Here is a 15048-nt window from a genome sequence, read left to right as displayed (position 1 = left end):
TAAAGATTAGATTTTTATTCTTAGAAAACTCACAAAAGATATATACAAAAGAACTCCCTGCATGTAATCCATGATATTCCCTAGAAAAGAATTTTTTTAAGATCTGGGAAATTGCCCTGGCCAGATCGCTCAGTTGGTTGGAGTGTTGTCCCATGCACCAAAATGTTGCAGGTTCAATTACCGGTCAGGGCACATATTGAGGTTGTGAGTTCCATCTCCAGTCAGGGAGCCTGCAGAAGCAACCAATTGAGGTTTCTCTCTCAACCTGATGTTTCTCTCTCTCCACCTCCACCCTCCCTTCTACTCTCTCTAAAAATCAATGGAAAAAAATACCCTCGGGTGAACATTAAAAAACAAAACAGAAACAAGAATTGCTAAATTAGGGATTTTTAAAATATAAAACCATGCATTCTAGGAAATATGCCTGGAGACCCCACTTGAAATCTGCTCCTCCAGCCCTGCCACTGATTTTAAAAACTTCCGATTCTTTGTGTTATATCTCTTTCTGATTCCTAGTATTATATCTCTTTCTCTTTGAAAGAGCTAGAGTGAGTTTTGTTATCTGCAACTAAACCCTGTTAGATATACAGACACAACTGGCAAACCATGTAATATTTACAATGGAATCCTGTTGTCAAGGAACATTTCCTGCCTAATCTGCTTTTAACAATATTATTTTAATACAGATGCCAGTAAAGCATTAATATTTTGAAATTTATGGAAGAGTATTCATTCACACATAATGACAGACTAGTGAATCAAAGACCGAAGATAATGCTAGTGATCCCTTCAATAACCTTAAATTGCTATTAACTCTTTTCTTGATGAGATAGAATGGTGTATAATAGTAATTTATAATAGATAATTTGCCTACATTTTGTTCCTCATGTAGAAAATAGCCTACAATTTGTCAAGAAAGCTAGAATAGATTTTTGAAAGAATCTCCCAGCATGGGTTGGTAGACTGAGATAATAATAACTTAAGGTTTCTTTTACGATGGGTAGACAGCACTTTGAGCTTGTACTGAAGAAATGCTTGCCAATAGTGGTAAATATGGATTTAGGATTGCTAATTGGGACAGAATCTGAATAATTCTTTCAAGCTATCTTTTACTATATTATGATATTACTCTGGAAATGCAATTATCAAGCCAAATTTGTTTTCTTATAACTCCCTTGCATACTCTGTCCACTCTCCCAACCACTTCTACTCAAATCTTCATCCAGAGCCAACTAGCAAATTCCAGGACAAGGGGCAAGCACTAATATTAACTCAGACCTCTGATAATTAATTATTATTATTTCGGAGAAGACTCAGAGCCACAGAGAAGAGCCATCATAATATCACTCTACCTCTTCCCACATCCATGCTGGGCAGGACTTGTGAGAACATCTCAAGTTTTCTGGGTTGTGTGCAGCCCATGGTGGCTCCTTTAATCTGCCATTTCCCCTGTTTCAAGAGATCTAGGCACCAAAGAGGGTGTGCCTTTGTGGCCTGGTGATTTCCATGAAAGGAAAAGAGTTTTCATGCACATTGTGTTCCTGGCAAACAAGCACATTTAATATATGCTGATTGAACAAAAATACTCAGTCCTGAACTGCATTCTACAACTGTTCCTTGAACTTCATTCCATCCTGCTTTCAGCTATCACAAGCTCTGCTATTTATTCTCCCATTTCTATCTTCATTTCACCTTTGGAATCATGCTCACGTTGTTATTTTTGCCATTCAGCTGCAATTCCGACTCTTTGTGCAGGGATACTGGTTCCAGATCCCTGAAGAACCCCCATCTCTTGATTTGGCCTATTCCTGGACTCTATGCTGGCCCAGGATTGTGAGAACACCCAGCTAGGATTCACCTGGAAAGAGGTCAGCATCTCTGCAAAATTCTTGGGGATTGAGATAACTTTCATTTGGGCTACATCATTAAAGAACTTCCAATCTAAAAATAGGAAGTTCCTGCCTGGAGAGTATTATGCTAAGAGAAATAAGCCAGAGAAAGACAAGTATCACATGATTTCACTCATATGTGGAATCGAAAGAACAAAACAAACTGATGAACAAGAGTCTGCCGAACCGGTTTGGCTCAGTGGATAGAGCATCGGCCTGCGGACTCAAGGGTCAAGGGTCCCAGGTTCGATTCCGGTCAAGGGCATGTACCTTGGTTGCGGGCACATCCTCACTGGTGGGCATGCAGGAGGCAGCTGATCGATGTTTCTCTCTCATCGATGTTTCTAACTCTCTATCCCTCTCCCTTCTTCTCTGTAAAAAAATCAATAAAATATATTTTTTAAAAAAAGAGTCATAGAAGCATGGAACAGACTGTTGAATCTCAGAGGAAAGGCAGAGGTGGGTAGGTGGGAAGAGATTAACCAAAGAACTTGTATGCACATATGTATAACCTATGGACACAGACAATAGTGTGGTAAAGACCTGGGGTTGGGGGCAGGTGTGGGCTAAAAGAGGTCAAATGGGGGCAAAGGAGATATCTATAATACTTTCAACAATAAATATTTAAATAATAATAATAATAATAGAAAGCCCATTCATCATACCTCCTTGTCATTTGAAGCAGATCCTGAATCATCCACCCACCAGGAAGAAATAAGGAAAAAAACCTAGGTTACCACCCTTAGTCATGTCCACAAATCATATGGGAAAAAAAACAACCTATAGCCAATATAAAGGGAGTACTTGGGGATGAATTCTGATGTTTATATCCACATTATTTTTTTAAAATATATTTTTATTGATTTCAGAGAGGAAGGTAGAGGAAGAGAGAGAGAGAAACATCAATGATGAGAGAGCATCATTGATCAGCTACCTCCTGCATACCCCACACTGGGGATCAAGCCCACAACCCGGGCATGTGCCCTAGCCGGAAATTGAACCATGACTTCCTGGGCTCATAGGTTGACACTCAACCACTGAACCACACCAGCTGAGCCACATTATTAATCAGGTATTGATCTTATTACAAACTGATATTGGGTTCAAAAATTAGTAGAATATGAAATCCTTCACTCTCTCCAGGAGCTTCTTGTTCTTGAGAAGAATAATTTACTCTGAGGTTGAGGAATGGCAAGCTTGTTGCATTTTGGGATCTGGTTTTGGTGCTCTGAGCTTGACAGTTCATTCTTTAGAAAGGGCTCGGTTCTTATAGCAAAAGCTAACTTTTGTATCCACAGCCATTTACTGAGCCTCCTGTCCCCGTCAACCATCTCACAAATGCACCTTATTACTCAGAAGAATCAGGGGATAAATCAGTCCAAATCTGTCCTTATCGCTGTACTTCGCTGGTAACAGGCCAAATATGACATCATCTGTGAGGATCACTCCCTGAATGCTAGCAGATGCACCACAGCACCAAGACTGGATGACAGCTTACCTATTCTAGGCTAGAAGGGACTTGGGGCACATAAGGCTGAAGAATGAGCTCCTCAGCATGTTAGCAAACATCAGCTTAAAAGAGGAATGCTTCTGGGAAAAAGAATTCTTATTTTGAGGGAAAAGCAGAAGCTGCCCAAGAGGGTGTGGGTCAAGGCTGCTTTTGTGGGGCTGGATGAGGCTGAAGCTGGGGATATGGCTGGTTAGGTTGGGGATGAAGGCTGCTTAGTTGAACCAGGAAAGGCAATGGGTATTGGATTCCAGAGTGGGCCAGGCTGGGAGGAGCAAAGTAGAATGTGGTCTAACGAGGCTAAGAAGAGTTGGGTTAAACGGGGCTATGGGAGAATGGAAGAGGCCTGAGGATTTTGCTGATCTCTGTACATCTGGATTATAGGAGAGGAGAAAATTATAGCTAAGAAACGTGGAGATGAAGTGAGGTATGGAGAAATCTGATGGAATGGGTGTGAGGGTTATGGGATTGATGGGAAAGAGAAGTAGAAAAGATGTACCAAACAAGTGGCCTAGTCCAAGTTTGAGCTGGAGACTCAGCTGACAGATCTAGGGCAGAAAGTTAGGGAAGGTATAGGGTTGCCAGCTATGCAGGAGTTGCTAGGACTCAACACCTGGCTCTAGGACGGGCAAAGACTGAGAGAAAGGAAAACTAAAGAGCAGAAGATGGAAAATCAGTCTAATTAGAGCTGGGTTAAATATTCTCTTTTGCCATCAATTTGGAAGCACTGGGCCTGTTACTTCCTATGTAAGCAAAATTGAACTGAGAAGCCTGACTCCTTTATACTCAATGGCGGTTAATGACTTTAGTAGATTGTAATGAACCATGCATACCAGGAAAGGAAAAGGTTAACTGAGGGTGAAAAAAAAAAAGCCTATGTGGCAGTTTTCAAACAAGAAGGCTGATTTGGCTTGTGTGAAGGCAATGATGCCTGATTTGGAGCTGAGCAATTCATGTCGTACTGTGTTAAAATCCATTCTGGCACGCTGTGATGAATGTGTCGGCTGGCAGCTAAGAACTTGCTGGAATGCAGGAGCCTTTCACCATTTATAATCGACACTTCCCCTTCCAGGAAAGAGCCATTCTCATCTCTGAAGCAATGGACTTATCAATTTGCATAAAATATGCCATTCTCAATGAACACAGATTTATCATCTACCACTTTTCTAATGTCTTTTAAAAAAGCAAATCAGTTAAATGCAATGAGGCATCATCTTTAAATTCAGCTATTTTTGGTAAATCTTTTTAAGAGTGGCAGGAAGTCTTTGCTAGAAGGGGAAAAGGCAGGAATAAAATGATCCTTTTCTATTTCCACGATCTTTGCGTATGTATCTAAGTGGTTAAATCACCAATTAGGTTAGATGCTAATTAAATGTAAAATGGATTACAGGGCTATTCTGATATGCTTGTTAAAGTTGTACGTATTGGTTGCTTATCCTTTATCTAACTCTCATGAGAAAGAATGAAACAACCTATCTGTATGCAAAGAAGCCTGCCAACCCCCCAGGACTTACATCAGTTCCCGAACCAAAAAGGAATACCCAGGATCAACAGTCTATTCTCAAATACCGCATATACCACCTGCCCACATTTACCCTGTACCTGCTGTTGTTTATCCAAGAGAAAGCCAAGACTGAAATCCCTCTTGAGGATAAGGCTTATAGAAATGCCAGAGAATTAGTCCAAATTTTTAAAAATTAGGTTTCATTTAATCATAACATTCTTCACACTAGATACATCACACAATGAAATTGCAACTCAGTCATATCCCCCTTATACCACATTTTATCAAACTTAGATAAGATAAAGCAATTTTAAAATGGTAACCAGATGTCATCTTGTTTCAGACCATATCATAAGTCAAATTTTAAATAAAACTGGCAAAACCTGGTTGGTTAAATGGCATAGCTAGATTTATTAATATATATATATTACCCTCCCCCCCCATCATTGGTAGGGACAAGCACAGTATAATCCAGCCGTGGGCAAACTACGGCCCGTTGGGCTGTTCTATCCAGCCCGCGGAACCGAAAGAGCGGAGAGTTCTCTTGCTCTCCCCTCCGCTCCTTCACCAGCAGCAGTGCTAACATGTATTAGAGCACACCAACACTCCATCCATGCTTTTGTTCCGGCCCTCTGGTCCAGTTTAAGAACCCATTGTGGCCCTCGAATCAAAAAGTTTGCCCACCCCTGGATAATCCATCTCCTCAAGTGTTAATTTTTACCAGCAACATTTTAAAAAAATATATTTTTATTTATTTCAGAGAGGAAGGGAGAGGAAGAGATAGAAACATCAATGATCAGAGGGAACCATTGATTGGCTGCCTCCTGCGTTAGACTGAGCCCGCAACCCAGGCATGTGCCCTTGACCAGAATCGAACCTGGGACCTTTGGGTCCGCAGGTTGACGCTCAATCCACTGAACCAAACCAGCTAGGGCAACATTTATCAAAATTTAAAAGGTGTGCACTCTTTGACCCAGTAATGCCATTTCCAGGAATATATCCTAAGGAGAGCACTAGTAAAGTACATAAAGATGTCATTCAAAGATATGCATCATGGCTTTCTTTGCACAATGAAAAATTGAAAATAATAATTGTCCTCTAATGGGAGACTGGTTAAATAAAAACATCAATGCAATATTATGCAGTCATCCCAAAACATTATGTATTATATATCTATTGACATAAAAAATCTTCATGTCACATTGCTAAGTAAAAAGAAATGTATAAAAGAGTATTCATGGTATGGTTCTGTTTACATGAAACAATGTATATATTTATGTTGAGATTTCAATTATTCAGAATTCCTTCCTTTTACTTTAAATTTTTTTCTACATAACCACATATTTAAAAATCAGGAGGGGAAAAATCAAGCTATTTTCATCAGAAGAAAAAAACAAAATATTACTCTGTATTTCAGTCAGACCAGAATAGTCACCCACGAAGCCAAATGTAGCTGTTGTATTTCTGTACCTTCTGTTGGAAGGAAAACTGTGGATAAACAGACCATGCTACCGAGAGAATTTGAATCGATGGTGTCTAGAACCCAAACCAAAACAGGTGAAATACTAAATAAACTAAGGAGGATGCCTTCATCATACATATTATTGAAAAAATTAATTCATTGTTTATATGTGCGTGTATTACTATATTTTGTGACTAACAAAAAAAAGTGGATTCCAAATGGCAACAAAGAATATAATAAAAATACCATTGATTTTTCTCACATAAGTTACCACTCCATAAATTTTCGTGTTAATGGGGAAAAATCTGACCTGAACAGATGGACCTCATACTGTTTTCTAAATCATGAACAGATTTCTGATCTTCTGGACCAGGAAATGAAGTCAGCACTAAAACAATAGACACTACCATCCACCTCCTAGAATTTTAATTTAAGAGGCTGCTAATAAAAGCAACATTTCCCTCTGTAGAAATATAGCACAGTGATTATGTTTCTGTCTTAATGGATCGTGCTCTTCATACAGTAACTAAACATAGTGGGATATTTGTAACACCAGAGGTACTGGTTGACTGATTCCCAAACTGCACCGATTTTGGAGAACTGTCCTTAGCAGGTGGCTACCTCCACCCTTCATTCTCCAAGTTTCCAGGTTGGAAGGCACAACCCCAAGGGCTGCCACTCTGCCTGGTTAAATCTTCATCTCATTCGCCCAAGGGCCTCATTTCCTTGAGCATCTTCACAAGAGCAGTTTCACAAATAGATGCCCTTGGGCTTGAAGACCCAGTAAAGGGGTCTCTGTCAAGTAATTAGCAGCTTTGAATTTTTTTCCCTGTTCCATCACTGTCTAGCTGTGCAACTAGCCTGAGGCTGTGAGGAGGCTGGTGAGGCCAAAGGACTGGGTATGAGGAGGAGTTGGGGCCAAGGAGGTGGCCCGTGAGTTCAGGATATTGGTTATATAAAAGGAAAATGAGCAAGTAGTTAAATATATTGATAATGGAAGTCATATTTCTCACCATTAGAGAAGGAAGTTACAAATAGAAAAAAGGTGAAAACTAGAAGGAACCCTGTAGTATTAGAGTCGGATTTATTAAATTCATCAATTTTAACATAGAGATTAATTAATATAAAGAGATTTCTATATTTATAGAAATAGAGATGTATGTGTATATGTGTTTGTCAGTTTCCTGATCTTGTCTCCTACAGTGGCTTAAAAATAAGGACACCCAATAGCAATGACCACACCTTGAACCCAGATTTACATTTTCTATTAAAAAGAATCAGGGCTGGTTGGAGAAATAGCTTTTGAAATGACTGAAATGGTTAGGGCAGGAAAAGCACAAGATGAGCCTAAAACATCTTACACTAGAAAGTACTTCAATAAAAATATATCCGTGTCAAAAGCACATGAAAACCAGTTTGAATGGGATTCCAATGGCCAAATTTCAGCATCAAAATCAATAATAATAATAATGGCTTATAATCCATTGAGTAAAACAGAAATCCACAAGTCCATACTGATGTAAAAGAATGAATTAAAAAAAGAGAGAGAGAGAAGAGAAAACTCTGCCTTGCAATAGAATACCAACTAGCAAATGTAAAATAAATGTTGAATTTAGAAAAATTGCCATTTGACAGTCATCACATAATAATATATTCAAGCAAAAATCATCATAAAATACGTGACTGAAAGTTTGTTGAAGAACAGAATGTTTACATAGTCTCAAAGTATCTCCCCACAAAATGCTTATTAATTACAAAAGGAAAAATATCTTTACAGTGGAGAAGTTATCACCTTAACCAAGTCATCAAAGTTAACACCAGTAGCAAAAGGACAAATCAATAGTGTGTCTTTTAATAAGATAAACTGAGAAGAACGCAATATCACTTTTATCATATTCCTACCAAAAATGTATAATTTGCATCTAATCATGAAGAAACATCAAACAAAATGAGGGACATTCTACAAAATTAATTGCCTGAACTTTAAAAAATGTCAAGGTCACTAAAGAAAAGGAAGGAAGTTAGAACGGTCACAGCCCTGACCTGTATGGTTCAGTTGGTTGAACATCGTCCATACATGGAAAAGTTGCCAATTGGATTCCTGGTTAGGGCACATGCCAGGGTTGCGGATTCCATCCCCAGTAGGGAATATTGCAGGAAGCCTGACCGGGAATCAAACCCAAAACCTTATGGTGTATGAGACAATGCTCCAACCAACTGAGCCACTTGACCAGGCTGAAAAGTAATTTTTACCCTTCATTAATTTAGGCAAAATTGTGATATTGAGACTGTATAAGTCATATATACAAATGTATATCTACCGTTATGTATACACATATATGATATATACACTAGCATGACTATATTTAATATAGGGTAAATCATATACAATACCTTAATAATATACACAGAATTAAGACAGTACAGTTTCTGTTTCAATATCCATAAAAATAGGAAAGTCACTCCTCAAAGCAGCCACCTGGAAGTCATTCTCATGGTTAGAAAATTATTTTTTAACATTGAGTCAGTTATATGGAGAATTTCCAGAGGCTGTTCTTATGTATTTCCTCTGGAGTCAATAACTAATTCCCTCTTCCATATGACAACATTTCAATATCAGGAACTATTATTCCTATCATGAGTTTTTCTTCTCCAGACTGAAAATCTTTTCTTTTTTCTATTATTTCGTGTATAACTATGGTTTCCAGTCGTCTCACCATCCTTTTTTTTTTTTTAATTCTCACCCAAGGATATTTTTCCATTGATTTTTAGAGAGAGTGGGATAGGGAAAGCCAGAGAGAAACATCAATGTGAGAAACACATCGATTGGTTGCCTCCTGCATGTGCCCTGAACCAGGGCCTGGGCTGGGGAGGAGCCTGCATTATATTGAAACAAACTAACTAGAGGTGGTCAACAAACAAAGATATTAAAAAAAATAACAAGATAAATCAGCATTTCTGTCAGTCAAATAAAATCCACGATGTGGCTTTTAAACCAAGAATGAAATTTTTAAGATTTAAAAATCCATACAAAATTCCCCCCTCATACAACGTCACTTTATTACTTGGGGAAAATTGGATAACTAGTCTTTTCTATAATCTCTCCTATTGAGGAGATCATATTTCGAGGTCAGCCCAAGACTACACAGCTGTTCTGGCAGTCAATCAATATTTATTGAGTGTCTTCGATGCTAAGACATTATAAGAGATGAGATTAAGACAAACTTTCTTGCACTGGCCGGGTGCTTAGTGGTTGGAGTGTCCTCTTGTATACAAAAAGGTTGCAAGATCAATCCCCAGTCAGGGCACATACCTAGGTTGTGGGTTTGATCCCTAGTTGGGGCCTGTATGGGAGGCAACTAACTGATGTTTCTCTCTTACATTGATGTTTCTCTTTCTCTCTCTTTCTCTCTCTCTCATCAATACACGTATCCTTAGGTGAGAATTAAAAAAAAAGGGCAGTTGGGTCTTATAGTTGAATTAGAGGGCCAAAAGCCAATAGTCTCCTTTTTTTCTTTTCAGTGTATTCAGGCACTACTCTTTGTAGTCCTTAGGTGACTGTCTAACTCCAAAGCATTTCCTTGTGTTTTATTTTTTTTAGAATATATATTTTTATTGATTTCAGCAAGGAAGGGAGGAGAGAGACAAAAGAATCAATGATGAGAGAGAATCATTGATAAGCTGCCTCCTGCACAACCCCTACTGGGTTTTAAGAAAGTGGCTCATGTGGAAATCTCAAAAAAATTAGCAACTCATTAACTGGATAAAGACAAAATAGAAATAGAAATAACAGGCCACCTAATAAATGATTAGGGCATACTAGTGAATGAACTATTCCTTTGTAAGCCCTATGTAAAAAGTTTAAATTAAATTAATGACGAAGAATACTGACTTTGGGGATAAAAAGAACATGGCCTTGAATGCTGGCTTGGTCATTTTCTAGCTACGCAACCTTAAGTAAATTAGTTAGGCCTTCTTAGCCCATTTTTTTGCATCTGGCATTTGCAGTTACTAATACTCCTACCTGGTAGAATTCCTGTGATGCTTAAATGACATAATGCATGAATATTTCTTAGTCCAGGGGCTGGAATGTAGTGTCTGTGCAGTGAATGTACTGTGTGGTGGCTGTTATAGTCACTAAAAGATCACTGAATTTCTAACATCATGCAATTCCTAGATATTTTATTTTTGTGAACCCAAACTTCTTCCTTTTGATAACTGTACCATAATGGAATATTATATCTATATCTGGAGTCACTATGAAAGTAAGCAAAAAACAAACAAACAAAAAAAACATGAGCCAGCCCTAGCTGGGTAGCTCAATTGGTTAGAGCATTGACTCAATATGCCAAGGTTGTAGGTTCAATATCTGGTCAGGGTCAGAAGAGAAAGCAACGAATGAATGCATAAATAAATTGAACAATCTCTCTCTCTCTCTCTCCCTCTCTCTCTCCCTCCCTCCCTCCCTCTTTCTCTCTAAAAGTCAATATCCTTGGGTGAAGATTAAAAAAGAGAGAAACTTACATGTTCATGTGAGAAAAAATATCTATAGTAACATGCCACAAAACAAACTCAAGTGCTATACACATTAAAGGCAGGAAATTATAAAATTAAATGTTATTTGCTTTAACATCAGAGTACTAAAGAACAAAGCAAAAGTAATGAAAATTCCAGACTAAACCTATTTTGCTTGGGGATAGCATGAAAATTGGTAAAAAATGGCACACTATATTTAAGACAAATTAAAAGAGAAACTTCCAGATTAGAATTATCACAAAGTTTTAGAAGACATAAGGGTTTATATAGTCATTTTTCCCTTGAGAGCTCTGACAATAGGATCAATAATCGTTTGTCCAGAATAATAATAGCCATGGGTGAAGCTTACTTCGATGCTTATTATGGCAGCCAGGCTCCAAATCCAGGCTGTCATCTTCCAGCCCAATTTGAGGCCATAACTACTTACTACCAAACAAAACGATCTCAGGCAAACTACCACCCACATCCCCACAATCTTCCTGATGAACTATTCGAGAAGCCTCTCCCTGAACAATCTATTCCTCCTCTGAGTTCAAGAACACTTGCTTCGGGGCTCTATTATAGTACTTGCCACACAGTATCACTGTGAATTGTGTATGTAACACTAACCCCTGATAAAGTGTTACTATTCCAAGAACAGAGATCGAGCATGTTCTTGTCTTCTTGGTATCCCCAGGTCCTAGGACAATGCCAGGCTCAACAAATGCTGGGAGAATGAATGAGTCCTGTAGCACAGCTGGCCTGCTTTGGAGAAAGTCACTCTTTAACCCCTTCCCCAACAATTTTTTTGTTAAAAACGTTTCTTTTTCAGACTAATTTTTTTATTTTGGTTCTATATAGTATTTTTGATGCTGGTTATGAAAACAGTTTGTAACTCGTCTTCCTATAAACCATATTTTTTTACCATATTTTCTTAGTATACTCGTCGACGACTGAAGAAGAACATTTTGTGAAAACGAGTATACACGTTTCTGCCGGGGAAGGGGTTAACAGGAGACCTCTAATTCCATGATTCAGAGCTTTGGTTGCCACCATTCTGCAACCTAACTCTTATCTTCTATCTCCTAACTCGAAATTAAGTGAATCCAAGAAGTAACGTGAGTATCTGGCTTTAGTTCATTACCACCATCAGCAGCCTTATTCACCTTTGGGATCTTCACCCTATGTAGAACAATGGCTCATCCAGAGTTACACAGAGACCAGAGGTAAAATAAATGGGAAATTAGATTACCTAATATTTCTACTTTCCTTTATCAAGCTCTTTTTAAAAATATGTTTTTATTTATTTGAGAGAGAAGAGAGGGAGAGATAGAAACATCAATGATGAGAATCACTGATCGGCTACCTCCTACACACCCCTTACTGGGGATCAAGCCACAACCCAGGCATATGCCTTGACCGGGAATCAAACCCTGACTCTTGGTTCATGGGCCAATGCTCAACCACTGAACCATACAAGCCTGGCTCCTCAATCAAGTTCTTAAAATAAAAGCCAGAGTTCAGTAAAGCTGCAGGTACTTTCGAGTCTTAAATAAAAGGAAAGAGATACAAAGCAAGTGATTTTGATAAGTCAGGGAATGATTAACTAAACTTGAGTAAAGATGACTGGCATGTGGATTGAGTTCATATATAATTAAAACTGTGAAATTAAGTGCACGTAAAATATTATACAGGCCCATTGATCACACATAATTCTACTACAGCAATGACTATAGGAGAAACTAAAGCAAATAAATAGTTTAATGTGTATAATGCTATGTAAGTGCCAAATTTTGAAAATTATATATGTACATTAACATTTGTAAGACAAAATAAAGTTTTTGTCCGCAAAGGATAAAAAGCTCTGTGATCTTAGCTCATCTTTGACATTTCCCTACCACGTAGAAGGGTATTTCCTGTGTCCAAACTAGAAGGTAGATAGATGAAAAGTGAGAAAGGAGGAGGTACTGGTGTGATTACCATTCTCCTTCCCATACGCATGCCAGTGGCCAGCAGACAGTGTCAGTGAATATAACAATTTGGTTAGTTGGAGAATCTATTGCTAAGAGCAGAACCGCAGAAAGAAAACCATGTGTGGCGATGGAAAAGAGTACTTTGTCTGATTTTATAATCAAAATAATGCAGGAGAAACATGAGATAAGGATGGAAATATAGCAGTAGCCCATAACATCCTGGAATTGTGACTTATCAGAGTGTGTAAGAATACCATCCATGGTGCAAGGTGGCCTCAGCAAGGAAGATGAAACATGACTCATTACCAGTGAAATATTTAAAAGTGATCAGGAAAAAAAAAAAGTGGGCCTGGTTAGAATATGATTAATGCCATCACCTTTTTCTCGCCATCAAACTCCAATCCCAAACTGAAAGAGTATATTTTTACTAGGGTCACCAGGAAGCAGATTTCTTAAACACCTAATAATTGAGGAGGGTTCTAACCTCTATAATAACTGCAAAGTGTCAGGATGCTAGATAGACAAACAACTGCTGAGATTAGCTAGGAGATCTAAGTGTCATTCCATGCACCAAAGGGCTATGGGTTCAATTTCCGGTCAGGGCACATATCTAGATTGTGCGTTTGATCCGCGGTTGTTTCTCTGTCTGTCTGTCTCTCTCAAAAAAAAAATAGAAAACAGAAACAAAAAACATATCCTCAGGTGAAGATTAAAAAATTAAAAAGAAATGAAGTGGGAGTAAAAACGTAGAGTTTAAAAAGTAATCTATAATAATAAAAGGCTAATAAGCTAATTAGACCGGATGTTCTTCCTGACAAGGGGGGTGGGAGGAGTCAGCCTGGTCCCTGGTGCCTGGGGGCGGCCGGAAATGAGCTAAGATCTCATTTTCTCTGGGTTTATGCACTTCTCTAGTATCTAAACTTCTTACAATGAACATATTTTGTGGGAGAAAAACCATAGATATCAATGTTTTGAAAGATATCTCTGTAACTTTTAAGATGTTCATAAACCATATAACACCAGTATATTTGAAATTGCCAGAATTATAATACATCTCAATCACATTTTCTTCAGATAACTTCCCATAAGATTATTATCTAGATATTGTTCTGTATTAAAATTTTCATTAATTCTTTTTGTTTAAACTTCCTTTAGGAATATCTACTTTGTATATACCTAATATGTTAAGTTTATATCTTTCTAGACTATCCTTGTTTTGGAATGAAAATACTATATGTGTAAATAATTGCTCTGCAAAATATGAAACACTAATCCACAGGCTCTGTGACTTTGGAACAGATGATTATGAAAAGTAATGACTTTGCAGAGTTCAGAAACAGTAGAGGTGTCAAAAAATAACGATGGATTATTAAAAAGCTCTGGAAAAGTGTGTGACTTGTAGTATGTGATGGCGTTGAAAATGGACCAATGTATTTACATGTGCCCTGTTCTTGTGCATATGTACATACTTTTATCCTATATATGTACAGATGAGATTCATGTTTATGGTCACTATGTGTACTTGCATATAGGTAATCAAGCCTGTTCCACATACGCTTTCTGTATCTACACCCCTAAGGCGACTCACGTTTGCCCACAGGAAACTAACATCAACCCACCTGCAAAGGGTCGGGCCAGTTCCCTTCTGGCCATTGCCTTGGAGATGGGCTATTTCTGGCAAAAGTGCAGAATAGAACCACGAGGCAGGCCGAAGCCGAAGCCGGGGAAGTACGCAGGCGACGGAGCTTGAGGCACTTCAGCACCACGGACACGGTCAACCCCAGTCAAAGTCTCTTCCCGCGGAGAGCGCCCCCATCCCCCTCCTAGTGCGTCACTACCTCGTGGCTCTCAATCATCACTCAGAAGCGGGCTGTCCGTCCCCTCCTTGGCAAGCCCGGCCAAAGCTTGGACGGAGATGCAGGTCGGTGCAGCGCCCCCACTCACCCCAACACGGAGTGTCCTTCCTGCTGCCACACCTCCTCTCAAAAGAGACCAAACCGGGGCACGTGGCGTAGTCAGGGAAGGTCGGTGCTTTCCTCCCGGGGTGGGGCAGGCTGAGGGCACCTGTCCTGGGCCTCCGGCCACTCGGCCACAGCCTGTCCCTTCCTCCACCGCCTGCTCACCCTTTCGTTGTTGAAAGATTTCTACAAACCGTTTATTCTCCACGAAAATCTCAATCCATATGGGCTGGCGTTCAA

General features: G+C 38.9%; 1 protein-coding gene across 1 annotated transcript in view; it reads right to left on the bottom strand.

Moving 5' to 3' along the window:
* The window catches only part of SLC35G2 (solute carrier family 35 member G2), a 28612-nt gene extending 13787 nt beyond the window's left edge, over nt 1-14825 (bottom strand). The window contains exon 1 of the mRNA XM_015561389.1: nt 14470-14825. Coding sequence (XP_015416875.1) covers nt 14470-14503 — 34 coding nt within the window. The 5' untranslated portion in view covers nt 14504-14825. The remainder of the gene's footprint in view (nt 1-14469) is intronic.
* Nucleotides 14826-15048: the final 223 nt, after the last annotated feature.

The sequence above is a fragment of the Myotis davidii genome, unplaced genomic scaffold, assembly GCF_000327345.1.
Source record: "Myotis davidii unplaced genomic scaffold, ASM32734v1 scaffold415, whole genome shotgun sequence".
Classification (NCBI taxonomy): Eukaryota; Metazoa; Chordata; class Mammalia; order Chiroptera; family Vespertilionidae; genus Myotis; species Myotis davidii.
Note: the sequence above shows the minus strand (reverse complement) of the source record. Positions and strands in the feature narration are given on the sequence as shown.